Consider the following 17,972-nt stretch of genomic DNA (forward strand, 5'->3'; position numbering starts at 1 on the left):
TGGTTGAATCTGAGGGTGTGGAACCAGCTGATACTGAGGGCTTACTGTGAATGAAATGAGAAATGACCAAGAAGGTACAGTCTGCCACATAGAGTTTTGATGATTATCTCATAGCAAAGTTTTTTGCTTTTGAAGAGTTAGAGAACTTAAAATAGTAATTGCTAATTCCTATGCAGATATTTTTGGATAAAAGAAAATACACTCTTAATCATGCCATTCAAGATGAAGCTTACTTACTAAGAAAGTAATTGTCTTAAAGAAAGTAGTGTTAGTGAAAGAACGGTTGAGAAACAAATGTTTGGAGATGGTTTGTTTTGTGATTTTTGTTGGGGGAAAAAAGATCTATATAAACTTTAAGCACTTGGGAATTTAGGTATATGTTCTAGGAAAATACATATGTGCACCACGATTGTTCAAAACAGCTCTGTTTTATACTTTAAAAAAATGAGAAATAACTCATATTGATAGTGGAATGGATAAAAATTGTGGTACAAACATACAGTGGCATATAGTGAATGAACTACAGCTCTATACATCAATGTAAATGAAATACAGTGTTGAGCTGGAAAAAAAAAGTACTAGAGTAAAACATACTGTATTTTACATCAGTGTAAGGTGTCAAACATATAAAACTAAACAACCACACATGAATATGGTTAAACTAGAAGAAATACTAATTATAAAATTCAGGATAATAGGAGGCTTCAGTGGTCTTGATAATGTTCTATTTCTTAAACTGTATGGTAGTTTTAGTACTCTTTAGCTGTGTGTATACATTATATAAAATATGTATGATATTTCATGATGTTTAAAGAATTAAATCATTATGGGACAACCGTAACTTTAAAATGAGATCAATATTGAACGTAAAAAAAATTTTACTGATTTGTGAAAGAATGCAGTCGCAGTTACAGCCAACAGGTGTGCTGGTGACCGAAGCTCAGTCAATTAGATACTTAGATACCTGTTTCCCAAACTTTGAATCTTGAGAAAGTGACTTTCAGAAAGAAATTAGACGGAACGTAGAAGATCACTGCAGCAGCAGGCAAGGCTGTTCTTGGTGTAACTTTCACAGTGTTTGGCTGCCCAGCCTCAGGGCTCCTTTGTTTCCTGATGGTTTTCCAAGCTGGCGTTCCAGGCTCCCTTTGATTCTTAGGGTCTCCAATAGCTTTCTATTGAAGACCCCTCCTTCCTTCTCTCTTTATCCCTAAATTAAAAACAAATTTGGAAATAGAAATTTCCAAACTATTTTTAAAACTCTTCTAAATGAGGAACTCTTGTGAATTTTGAGCCCATTTCTTGAAATGTGAAACAGCAGAACCTTAATTTGAAGAACATCAAGATAAGGGAAATGATAACAAATTTTTTTTTTATAATTGGTAGTTGGGATTGAAGAGTGGGTGATAAATACAGTCAACAATTCAGTTTCATTTGCGTTTAGCTATCTTTATAAGGGTGTTTTTTTTTTCAGGTGAAATAAGCATTAAAAACAATCTAAATTAAAATGTGCTTAGAACTAGGCTTTCAAATCATTTTATCAAAATATCAAACCAATGTGCTAACAAATAAGCATATTCTATTACATTGTTCTCAATACAAAATATAATTTTTTTATCATACTTGAATGAAATTAATTTTTAGGTCTGAGTAAAATCTTGTCCTTCCAAAATTCCTTTTTATAAATATCTGTGTTTGTAATTTATTAGTACAGTATTATATATAACTCATGAAAATTTATAAAATTGCTGTAATTTATAAATATTATATATGGTGGTTCATTGGGTTTTTAGGAATAGGAATATTTAGTTTTATTGTAAAGCTAGGTAATGGTTACAGCTGAAAAAGATATCTCACAAAGATACCTAGATCCAAATGAAAGTCAGTTGATCTAGACTAGTGTGTCTCAAAATGTGATTCTTTAGTCACCAGCAGGCTTTTTTGAAGATCCCATCCGAGATCTACTGGAAAAAAAAAAAATTGAGGGTGTGGGGATAGGGCCATGGAATTTGCATTTTGAGCAAATAATAACAGCAAACATTTTATGGTGTTTACTGTGTCTCAGGAACTGTTCTAAGCACTATATGTTAACTCATTCTTCACTGCAACCCTGTCAGGTGTAGGTACTATTGTTATTATTCCCATTTGACAGAGAAGGAATTTGAGGTACCAGTGACTAGGAAACTCAAGATCACACAGCTAGCAAGTGTTAGGGCCAGGATTGTATGTGGAAAACGTACCAGGCATTCTCATCCCCACTGTTCCAGTCCAAGTCATTTGAAATTGGAAAAGCTTTATTCTAAAGTAATAGTAAAGCTGAGAGGGAGGGTGATGCATAGTGGTACTTTACAGTTCTCTCTGTGGGCTTTAAGTCTTTGTCAGCCAGCACTGAGTAAAAGCTGTCCTAATGTTACTTCATGGATTGTGAAACACGCAATATTAAGTAGTATGTTCTTCAGCACATCATTAAAGTTATATTTGTTTTTATGGGTTAATGGGCTTCAGTCAATCCAAGTAAAGTTTTTTATTTGATGTGCAGTAAAACCTAAGTAAAATCACATGTTTGTAAAACTGAGATTTTATGTTTTAATTAATTTGGGGGGTTGTCTTCAGGATTACTGGGGGGAAAATACTTGATTACAACACTTGCTTTTGGAAGTCTTTCTAAAATATATTAGCATGCTTTTCTACCTTAGTAGATTGAACAAGATGTTGCATCGTTCTGAATATTCTCACTCCTGCGGCTTATATATTGAACCCTAGAGTTATAAATTGAATTAAAAAAAAAAAAACTTAACCAGGTTTTGTTTCTTGGTTTCCTTTCTCCTAGAATGGTGGTTCTCAACTTGCTCTATGGACAAATCACCAGGGAGGCATTTTTAAAAAGATATTGATATCTGGGTCCCATCCCCAGAGACTCTAATGTGCTAGGATTGAGAAACTACTATTCTAGAAGAAGGGTATACGGGGACATTTTCTTGGTTTCTTTTTTGTTGTTGTTCCAGTAAATTTTGATAATACTGAAAAATATACTTGATCAGGAGTTACTAGAAAATAGATAAAATATTGTATATAAATGCTCTATCAAATTTAAACATGTAACACCTACAATTTTTTTTTCCTTTCAGATTCATTACTAAACATGGGTGCATTTTTGGATAAACCCAAAACTGAGAAACATAATGCTCATGGTGCTGGGAATGGTTTACGTTATGGCCTGAGTAGCATGCAAGGATGGAGAGTGGAGATGGAAGATGCACACACAGCTGTCGTAGGTATTCCTCACGGCTTGGAAGACTGGTCATTTTTTGCAGTTTATGATGGTCACGCTGGATCCAGAGTAGCAAATTACTGCTCAACACACTTATTAGAACACATCACTAATAATGAAGACTTTAGGGCAGCTGGAAAATCAGGATCTGCTCTTGAGCCTTCAGTGGAAAACGTCAAGAATGGTATCAGAACTGGCTTTTTGAAAATTGATGAATACATGCGTAACTTTTCAGATCTCAGAAATGGCATGGACAGGAGCGGTTCAACTGCAGTGGGAGTTATGATTTCACCTAAGCATATTTACTTCATCAACTGTGGTGATTCACGGGCTGTTCTGTATAGGAATGGACAAGTCTGCTTTTCTACCCAAGATCACAAACCTTGCAACCCAAGGGAGAAAGAGCGAATCCAAAATGCAGGAGGCAGCGTAATGATACAGCGTGTTAATGGTTCATTAGCAGTGTCTCGTGCTCTGGGGGACTATGATTACAAGTGTGTTGATGGCAAGGGCCCAACAGAACAACTTGTTTCTCCAGAGCCTGAGGTTTATGAAATTTTAAGAGCAGAAGAGGATGAATTTATCATCTTGGCTTGTGATGGGATCTGGGATGTTATGAGTAATGAGGAGCTCTGTGAATTTGTTAAATCTAGGCTTGAGGTATCTGATGACCTGGAAAATGTGTGCAATTGGGTAGTGGACACTTGTTTGCATAAGGTATGTAAGTCTTTTTTGTTATAATTAAAATGCCCTATTAATTTTGAAAAGACACGGTAAGTAAAATTAAGCAAACTTAGTTTTAAGGCTTTTAATATTTTCATTAGGGAAGACCTATATATTTAAAAATTATTTTCTTCACCAGAAATGAAACCTTTTTTTTTGGTTGTCGTCCTCATTTGTCTTAATCTTCTAATTTGCAAATTAAGTTTAATAAATTTGTGGCATTTGTTGTCATTTAAATAATTTATGGCTTTTTGTTGTGGCAGAGGCATCTATACACATTTGTGACTTTTGATTAAAATTCTCAACATTGGTAGTAGCCGTCTTGTTTTTTTTTTTTGCAGCGGGGGGCCGCACTGTGCGGCTTGTGGGATCTCAGTTCCCCGACCAGGAATTGAACCCAGGCCCCGGTAGTGAAAGCCCAGAATCCTAACCACTAGGCCACCAGGGAACTCCTGGCAATAGCTGTCTATGCAGCAGTTTCATAAAAAAACATGTAGAGAGGGTATGATTCTATATTAGATATACAAAAGATCAAGAGCCACATAGTATTGGAAGATACACCAGAAGCCTAGACTAAGTAAAGTTTTGTAATTTAGTTCTGAGCTCACTAGCAGCTAAGACAAAAACTGAAGTAAGAGTTGTATATTTCTTATTCTGTAGTAAAAGAAGCTTTTTCCTAGCATAAAATCTAAAAGGAATTTACATGTGACTGTATATAAATAATATATGACATGGTAGATAATATTTTTAGAGGAGATAATCAGAATTCTTTTCATACAGATGTTTTTATCATTACTGATTAAAAAACCAAAGACTAATATAAAGTGCAATCTTGTTAAGAATTCCTTTGGAACACAAAAGTTTAATTTACATTTGCAATATTTTATGAATCTTAACTTGATAAAATAATAGGGAAGAAAATGCAGATAATTAGCAGTTTCCTTGGATGTCTTTAAAATGTTCAGTAGTTTCAACTGGGTTTTTGACAGCGTCTACATAGCAGTCAATTAAAATTTTAGTTATCTGGCCAGTGCCTAAAATATATAAGTATTCTGTGACTCTGAAAGGCTATCAAGACAAAACCAACCTTTGGTTATGTGATACAAAGGTTTTGCCTTACTTATTCTGTCTAGATTAGAGCCACTCTATTTCCTCACCATGTAAAATGCTGGGGAAGATACAGGCATAGCCAAAAAGTTTTTCAAAGGATCTCTGAGTCTATGGAAATGCCCAGGTTTTGTTGAAGTATCTACTTCTTTTCCATAGAATGGGAAGAGACAACTTCAAAAAGAGAAAATGTAAGGGCTGGTGTTTCCAGCTTTTTTCTGAAAGGATTTTAATGATGGTATCTCTAGCTCTTCTGTTTTTTGTTTATTTGTTTTTGTATTGTATCCTTTTTGCTTCTCTAGATGAATTAAACACAGAAATATTGATGGTTGTCAGTGCTGGAATAGTACGTGGTTCTAAAGATGTCTATCTCCTTGGACTCTATATGGAGAGCGTCTGACCTGCAGCTTTTTGAGACAAAAGCAAGCATATGTTTTTGCCTAACTAGGAAGTGAAAACAACATTTTTCCCGATTATTAAAAAAAAAAAAAAAGTTATTGAAAAGCAAGCCAGATAATACAGAATATATATATTTTTAAAATTTATATAATACAGAATATGTAAAGAAACACTCAAAAATTTTGCCACCCACCTAAGTGGGCTATCTTCATAATTGCAGTATTTATTTTTTCAGTTTTTTGCCTGCCTCTGAATGTGTATATTTTTATAAAAATGAGATCATTATATTTGTTATTCTGTAGTCTGCTTTTTCATTCAACAATATATTGTAGAAAGATCTCCATGTCTGTATGTATCTATCAAAATCATATTTCATGGTTGCATAGTGGAGTGTCATGTAGTTTTGAGGGAATAGCCAGAAATCTATTAGATCTGTAATTTGGAGTAAAGAAAGAAGTTTATATTGTGGATAAACTGCACTCTGCCTTCCATTGAAAGGATGTTAGTTTTCAGGAATTTTGACCCAACCCTTCTGAATGGGGTTTGAATGATTCTGGTGGTATATCTTCATTTGATAGGTTTCATCAGTTTAAATTGATTATTTTTTTTTGTTGATGGTGTTAAAAGATTCTAGGCAGAATCCCAGAATCTCAGAAATGATAAATGATAGTCATAGAGGGACAAGGGGTTGGAACACCAGCCTCTTCATTTAACTTAGTTGAATGAAGTTGGCCATCGTAGTTCCCTTTGAATGAAGTTGCATTTAAATTGAAATCAGTTTTGAGAAGCTTAGTTAGCTGTTTTGTGTTGAAACACAGCAGACATATGAATTTTTTGAACTGCCACATGCTACTTATGGAATTAGATAAGCTTCTTATCCATTCCTGTTTTTCTGACTCCATAATTTTGTCATTCCACTTGTTTGTATTGTAAAACCAAGGGTTAGCAATATTATAAAACAATAGGATTAAAATAGAACATATGATTGCTTTGAATTTAGTCTGAAAGATTGAATTTAAATTTTAAAATCCATGGAAAGCAGGTAGGCCAGTGCTAGCCGTTAGCAATTGCTCAGTAGGTGTTAGCTGCCTTTTTTTTTTAATGGTGGAATAAATTTATTTTTAAAAAAAAATTTTTAATTTTTTTATTGGAGTATAGTTGATTTACAGTGTTGTTAGTTTCTGATGTACAGCAAAGTGAATCAGTTATATATATCCACTCTTTTTTAGATTCTTTTCCCATATAGATCATTATAGAGTATTAAGAAGAGTTCCCTGTGCTATACAGTAGGTCCTTATTAGTTATCTATTTTATATATAATAGTGTATATATGTCAGTCCCAATCTCCCAATTTATCCCTCCACTCCACCTTTCTCCCTTGGTAACCGTAAGTTTGTTTTCTACATCTGGGACTCAATTTCTGTTTTGTAAATAGGTTCATTTGTACCATTTATTAAGATACCACATATAAGTGCTATCATATGATATCTGTCTTTCTCTGTCTGACTCACTTCACTTAGTATGACAATCTCTAGGTCCAGGTGTTAGCTGCTTTAAGAGAAAAGATAGAGTAGATCCGGTTTTTAAGTAGGTTTTTTAAAGATATTTTCCTGATAATAGATTTAAATTAAGTGTTGGGAATTCCCTGGCGGTCCAGTGGTTATGACTTGGCACTTTAACTGCCAGGCCCCAGTTCGATCCCTAGTCAGGGAACTAAGATCACGCAAGCTGCATGGCGCAACCAAGAAATAAATAAATAAAGTAAAATAAAAAATAAATAAATGAATTAAGTGTTAAAATTTTTCTAGCACTTCTAACGTTTGTCATTCCCTAATAGTTTACAGGGACTTTTATATGTTAACTCATGAACTCTTGGGAGATTATGATAACCATCAAAATCACAATAGTATAAAAAAATTGCTTTTTATGAGCCAAATGCAGTATACTCTAAGCCCTTTACACATACTTTAATTTATTTTTCACAACAACCATAAAAGGTAGTTAGCATTATTATTGTTAAAGATAGTCATTTTTCAGAGTTGCTATTTAACAATATGAAGCTACAAGTGTTGGATGACTCTGGTCAGGTATTACCCTATTTAGATGATTAACTCTAGGGAAGAATGGTCCCCAAGAAAGCAGCTTCCCCATTTTACTGCCACTGCTGCTAGCATTTGTGGTGTTTATGTTAACTAATATCAGGTCACATAGAATATGTGACAGCTGTTTGCATAGCCTTTCATAACTTATAGATCACACTCATTTATCCTCATAGTAACCTTCTCAGGTGAAAAAAATTAAAATTTTAATTTCCAATTTGCAAGTAAGGAAATGGAGGTTTGTCATTAAAAGACTTTAAGAAAAATAAAGAAAAGGAAGAAAGAAAAGCTGTAAGTCAGATATTTGGTGAGTTTTGAAGCAGAGTCTAGAATCCAAGTTTTCTGACTTAAGTTTTGTATATATGTTGCCAAACTTTCCCAGAGGATTTGATGAAAAATTTTTTCCTAAGGGAAACATTAAGACTTTCCTTTTCTTTTTTCAATAATTACAAGATTAAAGAATTTTTAAACAAATGCAGTGATGTTTGAAGTAAAGTTATTAATCTTTATGTCCCTCCTTGTCAGTCTCATTCCCCTTAGGTAACCACTGTTTACAGTTTGCTATATATCCTTCCAAATAATTCTCTGTGTTTATTCATACAAATTGAAGTATAAAAACAAGGTTTTCTTTCCTTTTTAAAAAAATTTTTTTATATTTTATTTATTTTTTTATTCAGCAGGTCCTTATTAGTCATCAGTTTTATACACATCAGTGTATACATGTCAATCCCAATCGCCCAATTCATCACACCACGACCCCCCACTCTCCCGCCGCTTTCCCCCCTTGGTGTCCATACGTTTGTTCTCTACATCTGTGTCTCAATTTCTGCCCTGCAAACCGGTTCATCTGTACCATTTTTCTAGGTTCCACATATATGCGTTAATATACGATATTTGTTTTTCTCTTTCTTACTTACTTCACTCTGTATGACAGTCTCTACATCCATCCACATCTCAACAAATGACCCAATTTCGTTCCTTTTTATGGCTCAGTAATATTCCATTGTATATATGTACCACATCTGCTTTATCCATTCATCTGTCGATGGGCATTTAGGTTGCTTCCATGACCTGGCTATTGTAAATAGAGCTGCAGTGAACACTGGGGTGCCTGTAGACACTTGAATTATGGTTTTCTCTGGGTATATGCCCAGTAGTGGGATTGCTGGGTCATATGGTAATTCTTTTTTTAGTTTTTTTAAGGAAACTCCATACTGTTCTCCATAGTGGCTGTATCAATTTACATTCCCACCAACAGTGCAAGAGGGTTCCCTTTTCTCCACACCCTCTCCAGCATTTGTTGTTTGTAGATTTTCTGATGATGCCCATTGTACCTAGTGTGAGGTGATACCTCACTGTAGTTTTGATTTGCATTTCTCTAATAATTAGTGACGTTGAGCAGCTTTTCATGTGCTTCTTGGCCACCTGTATGTCTTCTTTGGAAAAATGTCTATTTAGGTCTTCTGCCCACTTTTGGATTGGGTTGTTTGTTTTTTTTAATATTGAGTTGCATGACCTATTTATATATTTTGGAGGTTAATCCTTTGTCCATTGATTCGTTTGCAAATACTTTGTTCCATTCTGAGGGTTGTCTTTTCATCTCGTTTATGGTTTCCTTTGCTGTGAGAAAGCTTTGAAGTTTCATTAGGTCCCATTTGTTTATTTTTGTTTTTATGTCCATTACTCCAGGAGGTGGATCAAAAGAGATCTTGCTGTGATTTATGTCAAAGAGTGTTCTTCCTATGTTTTCCTCTCAGAGTTTTATAGTGTCCGGTCTTACATTTAGGTCTTTAATCCATTTTAAGTTTATTTTTGTGTATGGTGTTAGGGAGTGTTCTAATTTCATTTCTTTACATGTGGCTGTCCAGTTTTCCCAGCACCACTTATTGAAGAGACTGTCTTTTCTCCATTGTATAACCTTGCCTCCTTTGTCATAGATTAGTTGACCATAGGTGTGTGGGTTTATCTCTGGGCTTTCTATCTTGTTCCATTGATCTGTGTTTCTGTTTTTGTGCCAGTACCATATTGTCTGATTACTGTAGCTTTGTAGTATAGTCTGAAGTCAGGGAGTCTGATTCCTCCAGCTCCGTTTTTTTCCCTCAGACTGCTTTGGCTATTCAGAGTCTTTTGTGTCTCCATACAAATTTTAAGATTTTTTGTTCTAGTTCCATAGAAAATGCCATTGGGGCTTCCCTGGTGGCGCAGTGGTTGAGAGGCTGCCTGCCAATGCAGCCGCCTGCCAATGCAGCTTCCGGTCTGGGAAGATCCCATATACCACGGAGTGGCTGGGCCCGTGAGCCGTGGCCGCTGAGCCTGTGTGTCCGGAGCCTGTGCTCCGCAACGGGAGAGGCCACAACAGTGAGAGGCCCGCGTACCGAAAAAAAAAAAAAAGTGCTGTTGGTAATTTGATAGGGGTTGCATTGAATCTGTAGATTGCTTTGGGTAGTATAGTCATTTTCACAATATTGATTCTTCCAATCCAAGAACATGGTATATCTCTCCATCTGTTGGTATCATCTTTAATTTCTTTCATCAGTGTCTTATAGTTTTCTGCATACAGGTCTTTTGTCTCCCTAGGTAGGTTTATTCCTAGGTATTTTATTCTTTTTATTGCAATGGTAAGTGGGAGTGTTTCCTTAATTTCTCTTTCAGATTTTTCATCATTAGTGTATAGGAATGCAAGAGATTTCTGTGCATTAATTTTGTATCCTGCAACGTTACCAAATTCATTGATTAGTAGTTTTTTGGTGGCATCTTTAGGATTCTCTATATATAGTGTCATGTCATCTGCAAACAGTGACCATTTTACTTCTTTTCCAATTTGTATTCCTTTTATTTCTTTTTCTTCTCTGATTGCTGTGGCCAGGACTTCCAAAACTATGTTGAATAATAGTGGTGAGAGTGGACATCCTTGTTTTGTTCCTGATCTTAGAGGAAATGCTTTCAGTTTTTCACCATTGAGAATGATGTTTGCTGTGGGTTTTTCATATATGGCGTCTATTTTGTTGAGGTAGGTTCCTTCTATGCCCACTTTCTGGGGAGTTTTTATCATAAGTGGGTGTTGAATTTTGTCAAAAGCTTTTTCTCCATCTATTGAGATCATCATATGATTTTTCTTCTTCAGTTTATTAATATGGTGTATCACATTGATTGATTTGCTTATTTTGAAGAATCCTTGCATCCCTGGGAAAAATCCCACTTGATCATGGTGTATGATCCTTTTAATGTGTTGTTGGATTCTGTTTGCTTTTTGCATCTATATTCATCAGTGATGTTGGTCTGTAATTTTCTTTTTTTGTAGTATCTTTGTCTGGTTTTGGTATCAGGGTGATGGTGGCCTCATAGAATGAGTTTGGGAGTGTTCCTTCCTCTGCAATTTTTTGGAAGAGTTTGAGAAGGGTGGGTGTTAGCACTTCTCTAAATGTTTGATAGAATTCACCTGTGAAACCATCTGGTCCTGGGCTGTTTGTTGAAAGATTTTTAATCACAGTTTCAATTTCATTACTTGTGATTGGGTCTGTTCATATTTTCTATTTCTTCCTGTTTCAGTCTTGGAAGGTTATACGTTTGTAAGAATTTGTCCATTTTTTCCAGGTTGTCCATTTTACTGGCATAGAGTTGCTTGTAGTAGTCTTTTAGGATACTTTGTATTTCTGTGGTGTCTGTTGTAACTTCTCCTTTTTTATTTCTAATTTTATTGATTTGAGTCCTCTCCCTCTTTTTCTTGATGAGTCTGGCTAATGGTTTATCAATTTTGTTTATCTTTTCCAAGAACCAGCTTTTAGTTCTATTGATCTTTGCTATTGTTTTCTTTGTTTCTATTTCATTTATTTCTGCTCTGATCTTTATGATTTCTTTCCTTCTGCTAACTTTGGGTTTTGTTTGTTCTTTCTCTAGTTCCTTTAGGTGTAAGGTTAGATTGTTTGAGATTTGTCTTGTTTCTTGATGTAAGCTTGTATAGCTATAAACTTCCCTCTTAGAACTGCTTTTGCTGCTTCCCATAGGTTTTGGATCGTCTTGTTTTCATTTTCATTTGTCTCTAGGTATTTTTTGATTTCCTCTTTGATTTCTTCCGTGATCTCTTGGTTACTTAGTAATGTATTGTTTAGCCTCCATGTGTTTGTGTTTTTTACATTTTTTTCCCTGTAATTCATTTCTAATATCATAGCGTTGTGGTCGGAAAAGATGCTTGATATGATTTCAGTTTTCTTAAATTTACTGAGGCTTGATTTGTGACCCAAGATGTGATCTATCCTGGAGGATGTTCTGTGCGCACTTGAGAAGAAAGTGTAATCTGCTGTTTTTGGATGGAATGTCCTATAAATATCAATTAAATCTATCTGGTCTATTGTGTCATTTAAAGCTTCTGTTTCCTTATTTATTTTCATTTTGGATGATCTGTCCATTGGTGTAAGTGAGGTGTTAAAGTCCCCCGCTATTATTGTGTTACTGTCGATTTCCTGTTTTATAGCTGTTAGCAGTTGCCTTATGTATTGACTTGCTCCTGTGCTGGGTGCATATATAATTGTTATATCTTCTTCTTGGATTGATCCCTTGATCATTATGTAGTATCCTTCCTTGTCTCTTGTAACATTCTTTATTTTAAAGTCTATTTTATCTGATATGAGTATTGCTACTCCAGCTTTCTTTTGATTTCCATTTGCATGGAATATCTTTTTCCATCCCCTCAGTCTGAAGTGGGTCTCTTGTAGACAGCATATATATGGGTCTTGTATTTGTATCCATTCAGCAAGCCTGTGTCTTTTGGTTGGAGCATTTAATCCATTCACGTTTAAGGTAATTATCGATACGTATGTTCCTATGACCATTTTCTTAATTGTTTTGGGTTTGTTTTTGTAGGTCCTTTTCTTCTCTTGTGTTTCCCAGTTAGAGAAATTCCTTTAGCATTTGCTGTAGAGCTGGTTTGGTGGTGCTGAATTCTCTTAGCTTTTGTTTGTCTGTAAAGCTTTTGATTTCTCCATCAAATCTGAATGAGATCCTTGCCAAGTAGAGTAATCTTGGTTATAGGTTCTTCCCTTTCATCTAGGTATACCATGCCACTTCCTTCTGGCTTGTAGAGTTTCTGCTGAGAAATCAGCTGTTAACCTTATGGGAGTTCCCTTGTATGTTATTTGTCCTTTTTCCCTTGCTGCTTTCAATAATTTTTCTTTGCCTTTAATTTTTGCCAGTTTGATTACTATGTCGGCATGTTTCTCCTTGGATTTATCCTGTATGGGACTCTCTGCGTTTCGTGGACTTGCGTGGCTATTTCCTTTCCCATGTTAGGGAAGTTTTCGATTATAATCCCTTCAAGTATTTTCTCTGGTCCTTTCTCTCTCTCTCTTCTCCTTCTGGGACCCCTATAATGCAAATGTTGTTGCGTTTAATGTTGTTCCAGTGGTCTCTTAGGCTGTCTTCATTTCTTTTCATTCTTTTTTCTTTTATTCTGTTCTGCAGCAGTGAATTCCACCATTCTGTCTTCCAGGTCACTTATCCGTTCTTCTGCCTCAGTTATTCGGCTATTGATTCCTTCTAGTGTAGTTTTCATTTCAGTTATGGTATTCTTCATCTCTGTTTGTTTGTTCTTTAATTCTTCTAGGTCTTTGTTAAACATTTCTTGCATCTTCTCAATCTTTGCCTGCATTCTTTTTCTGAGGTCCTGGATCATCTTCACTATCATTTTTCTGAATTCTTTTTCTGGAAGGTTGCCTATCTCCACTTCATTTAGTTGTTTTTCTGGGGTTTTATCTTGTTCCTTCATCTGGTACTTAGCCCTCTGTCTTTTCATCTTGTCTATCTTTCTGTGAATGTGGTTTTTGTTCCACACGCTGCAGGATTGTAGTTCTTCTTGCTTCTGCTGTCTGCCCTCTGGTGGATGAGGCTATCTAAGAGGCTTGTACATGTTTCCTGATGGGAGGGACTGGTGGTGGGTAGAGCTGACTGTTGCTCTGGTGGGCAGAGCTCAGTAAAACTTTCATCTGTTTGACTGCTGTTGGGTGGAGCTGGGTTGCCTCCATGTTGGTTGTTTGGCCGGAGGCAACCCAACACTGGAGCCTACCTGGGCTCTTTGGTGGGGCTAATGACTGACTCTGGGAGGGCTCACATCCAGGAGTACTTCCCAGAACTTCTGCTGGCAGTGTCCTTGTCCCCACAGTGAGCCACAGCCACCCCCGCCTCTGCAGGAGACCCACCAACACTAGCAGGTAGGTCTGGTTCAGTCTCCCCTGGGGTCACTGCTCCTTCCACTGGGTCTCGATGCACAAACTACTTTGTGTGTGCCCTCCAAGAGTGGAGTCTCTGTTTCCCCCGGTCCTGTTGATGTCCTGCAATCAAATCCCACTAGCCTTCGAAGTCTGATTCTCTAGGAATTCCTCTTCCTGTTGCCAGACCCCCAGGTTGGAAAGCCTGACGTGGGGCTCAGAACCTTCACTCCAGTGGGTGGACTTCTGTGGTATAAGTGTTCTCCAGTCTGTGAGTCACCCACCCAGCGGTTGTGGGATTTGATTTTACTGTGTTGCGCCCTTCCTACCATCTCACTGTGGCTTTTCCTTTGTCTTTGGATGTGGGGTATCTTTTTTGGTGAGTTCCAGTATCTTCCTGTTGATGATTGTCCAGCAGCTAGTTGTGATTCTGGTGTTCTCGCAAGAAGGAGTGAGAGCACGTCCTTCTACTCCGCCATCTTGGTTCAGGGCCTCTTCTTTCCTTTTTTGTTTTTTGCTTTTTACAGAAATGGATCATGTTATGCATGTTACTTTGCCACCTGCTTTGTTTTTCTTAAATCATAAAAGTCAATATTCCTTTAAGTTATTTTTTAAAAATAACAATTTGATTTCCCTTAATTCAATTTATATATCACCTATTAGAAGCTTATTTATTTTGAAACATGAGATATAATACCTGATAGTTGGATTAAGTTAGGGGAAATTAATAACATTTTCCAAAGGCAATATCAATCCAAATTATTGATAAAACATGGAAAATGTACTTAAATTGTATACCCCCAAAATAATTGTTTAGCCCTGAACTCAGGAGTTTTTCCATTATAGTTTTCAGAAAATATGATCATAAATAATGCTACTTTAAAAGTAGACATAGATAATATTAGAGTGGGGTGTGGCTGGGTTTTTTGAAGTATGGAAGAGAAGGATGTAAAAATACAGTATATGTAGTGTAGAAATCCCCCAACTTTCTTTGTTGATGGTGTCTTGAGTATCTCAGTAAGATTTTTTACAGTGCTACTTAGCCGTATTAATACCTAATAGTTATGAGTATTAAGTAGTTAGAGCCAAACTTAATGAGTATACAAAATAATTAACAAATAATACTCATACATTGAAAAAATGTTTTATTTCATTCTTTTAAAAACTACAGTTACATACTGATGACATGTGTGCACCTGTTGGACAATGCACAACTTCTCAAACCTTGGAATCATTAGGCACTGTCACACTTGTTTCCTGTATCACATTGACTTTTATGAGGACTTGCTTTTTAATCACAGTAACTCCCAGAACCCCAGCTTTGGAAAAATAGGATGTCATTGAGAGGAATATAGTGCTGTCTAATGTTAAAAGTGTGAACTACCTTGAGCTAGTTTGTGAGGTGTCCACAGATGTTGAGTATCACTGTGTCGTCCCCTTCCCCCCCCTGCATTTAAAATATCTCTGAGTGCACTGTGGCATCCTGGGGCTTCTTGGCACACTGTTTAGAACCACGGGTTTGGTATTAGAACCAGACAGCTGGGATTTGAATTATGCTCTGCCACTTAGTGCAAAGCCTGGGTTTGTTCATCTTATAAAATAGAGGTAATAATATCTTCTTCATGGAGTTGCTGAGAGTAAAGCTTTTGGCAAGTGCATGAACAGTATCTGGTTTACAGTCCTCAATAAATTTTAGTTCTATTGATGATGGTTATGAAACGGAGGTAGATTTGCATGAAGGGAAATAGAGGTTCAAGCAATAAAGAAATGGTGGGAGAATTGAGTATTCTTGAAAGGAAGTGATGATAGGATGCATCTTTCATGGATGGCTGAAAATTTGGGCTATTCCTTAAGTTTGGCTGGTTTTTGAGCTCTGTGTAAATGAGATAACTGCAGTGAGCTGCAGGTTAAAAAATTTGATTTAAAAAATGAGGAATATTTATGGTTCACTTATCAGATACTCACTTACTAACTTCGGTAGTGTTAGAGATTCTGTTCACAACCTATTTCATATGCTGTGTAAAGACTTGATCCAGAACACTTCTTTGTGACCATGCAGCATTCATCTTTAAAGCTAACAGCATCAAATTATTTAATGATTAATTTTAGATACCCTTACTTATAGCAGGGGAACTGGCTACTTTGATCTATAACTGTCTATTAAAGCTCTCATTCCTTAGAGTACTACTGCTGTGCTATTGTCAAAATTAAAAAATGGAAAGGGGCTGAAATAATTAGTTTTAAACATCTGGCTAATTGCCTTAGTTGTTCAACTTGATTTTTTTTTTTGAATCACATTTCAATTCTGGAATTTGCAGAAAATTTATACTGAATATGCAAGGATGATTTATCTCTAGAAAACTGAAGAGGCATAAAGGGAAGTATCTTTTTCAATTGCTGTATAAAAATTACTGAAACACACTCATACTTTGTGTTTAGGGGAAAATCCTCTTTATGTAGAAATAGAAACACCATCATTGAAATCACACGTGCCAAGGTTAACACCTAACATCTAAATTATTTCCTTTAAATATCTTTGGGTACTTTAAATATACTTTGGGTACTAAATTATTTCCTTTAAATATCTTTTAAACTTCTTGAAACTATCTTTTAGTTAATTTTCCAAATGATAAGATGTATGTTTTATAACTTATAAAAATCTAATGGAAACTATATAGATAGATTGATTAGGAATGGCTAAACAATCATGCTGTTGTTAACAAAATAGAGAATGGTTAGAAGAAACTGGATTTCTAAAAATGTAAGGTGTGAATTCTGTTTATTCATGAAATTGCTTTAAAAAATAATCATTGGCATTCAAGTGATGCTTGATTCTTGAATATCTGTGGTATAAAGATTTTGCCTGACCTGAATTTATATGGTAAATCCTGATTCCTGTGGAATGTATTGCTGTTTGGAACCATAGGGTTTATATGTGGGATATGTGTGTGTATATCTTCATATATATATATATATATTTTTTTTTTTTTTTCATATAGCCAGTGTAGTATTTCTAATATTAAGTCATTATGCAAGTTTTGGTGGGTTTCATTAAGGAGTAAAATTCTTTTGGGCCAATTTGGAAATCCTAATTCTTTTTCCAGATATTGAGAACTGGGTTATATACTCATCATGATTCTTTCTACTAAAGCATCAGAATTCTGTGCAGAGGGTTATTCTTTTTGAAGCCTTCTTAAGACCCAGCCTTTAGTGCCTTCAAACTTTGCTCCACTGAGTTTTAGGAGATTGTGGCAGAAGTTTTTCAAGACCTGCCTATCTTTGGCTATGTCATGTGGGTCCCAAAAAGGTGGCAAGTCTTAACCAAACAATGCCTGCCTAGATTCTGGCCATGATGACTGAAAAGACTAGACTAGCATGGGTGTGACCTTGGCTCTTTTCACTTGGGTTGGCAAATCCCACCGCCATTGACTTAGTTTCTTAGAGTGGTGAATAAAATTTTAAAAAGGGAGTTAATGGGCTTCCCTGGTGGCACAGTGGTTGAGAGTCCGCCTGCCGATGCAGGGGACACGGGTTCGTGCCCCAGTCCAGGAAGATCCCACATGCCACAGAGCGGCTGGGCCCATGAGTCATGGCCGCTGAGCCTGCGTCCGGAGCCTGTGCTCCACAACGGGAGAGGCCCCAGCAGTGAGGGGCCCACGTACCGCAAAAAAAAAAAAGGAGTTAAAAAAATCACTATTCCAAGAACAGTTTCATTTTGTTCTAAAAAAAAACTCAATAAAAGTAATATACCTATAAGAAAACTAGTGAGAAAATGTTTTAAATTTACTGCTTATAGTCTCACGGTAATAGAGTACTATATATTGTTTCCTTTTCCTTTTGTGATGGTGTGATTAAAAAGGCAGCAGTAAAATTTGTCCTTAAATTAGCAGTTTTAGCTACTCTCTACAAATCCTTACACTGTAATTCTGTGTAACAGTCTGATGTCATTTCTTCAAAAGTTATTACATCTGACTACAGTGTATCTCAGTTTGATTGTTTGATAGTGTACCCTCAGAAGAGTTTCCAGTTTAACTTTTCTTCTCTGCTTGTTCATTTTAGTGTCTTGGGTATCCTAATGATCAACAATTTTCAGCCAAGTCAGTTCAATAGAGTTTCAGTAGCACTGCTCTGATGCAGGTTAATTAGCTAGGAAAATAATGTATATTTCTTTGGGAG

At 36.0% G+C, this 17,972-nt stretch overlaps 1 protein-coding gene across 2 annotated transcripts in view; it reads left to right on the forward strand.

Moving 5' to 3' along the window:
- Window positions 1-17,972, forward strand: part of PPM1B (protein phosphatase, Mg2+/Mn2+ dependent 1B) — an 80,361-nt gene that overhangs the window by 43,662 nt on the left and 18,727 nt on the right. For both annotated transcript variants that reach the window (XM_082671886.1, XM_082671885.1), the window contains exon 2: window positions 3,126-3,985. In XM_082671886.1, coding sequence (XP_082528012.1) covers window positions 3,140-3,985 — 846 coding nt within the window. In that variant the 5' untranslated portion in view covers window positions 3,126-3,139. The remainder of the gene's footprint in view (window positions 1-3,125; window positions 3,986-17,972) is intronic.

The sequence above is a fragment of the Grampus griseus genome (assembly GCF_964374135.1).
Source record: "Grampus griseus genome assembly, chromosome: 15".
Taxonomy (NCBI): Eukaryota; Metazoa; Chordata; class Mammalia; order Artiodactyla; family Delphinidae; genus Grampus; species Grampus griseus.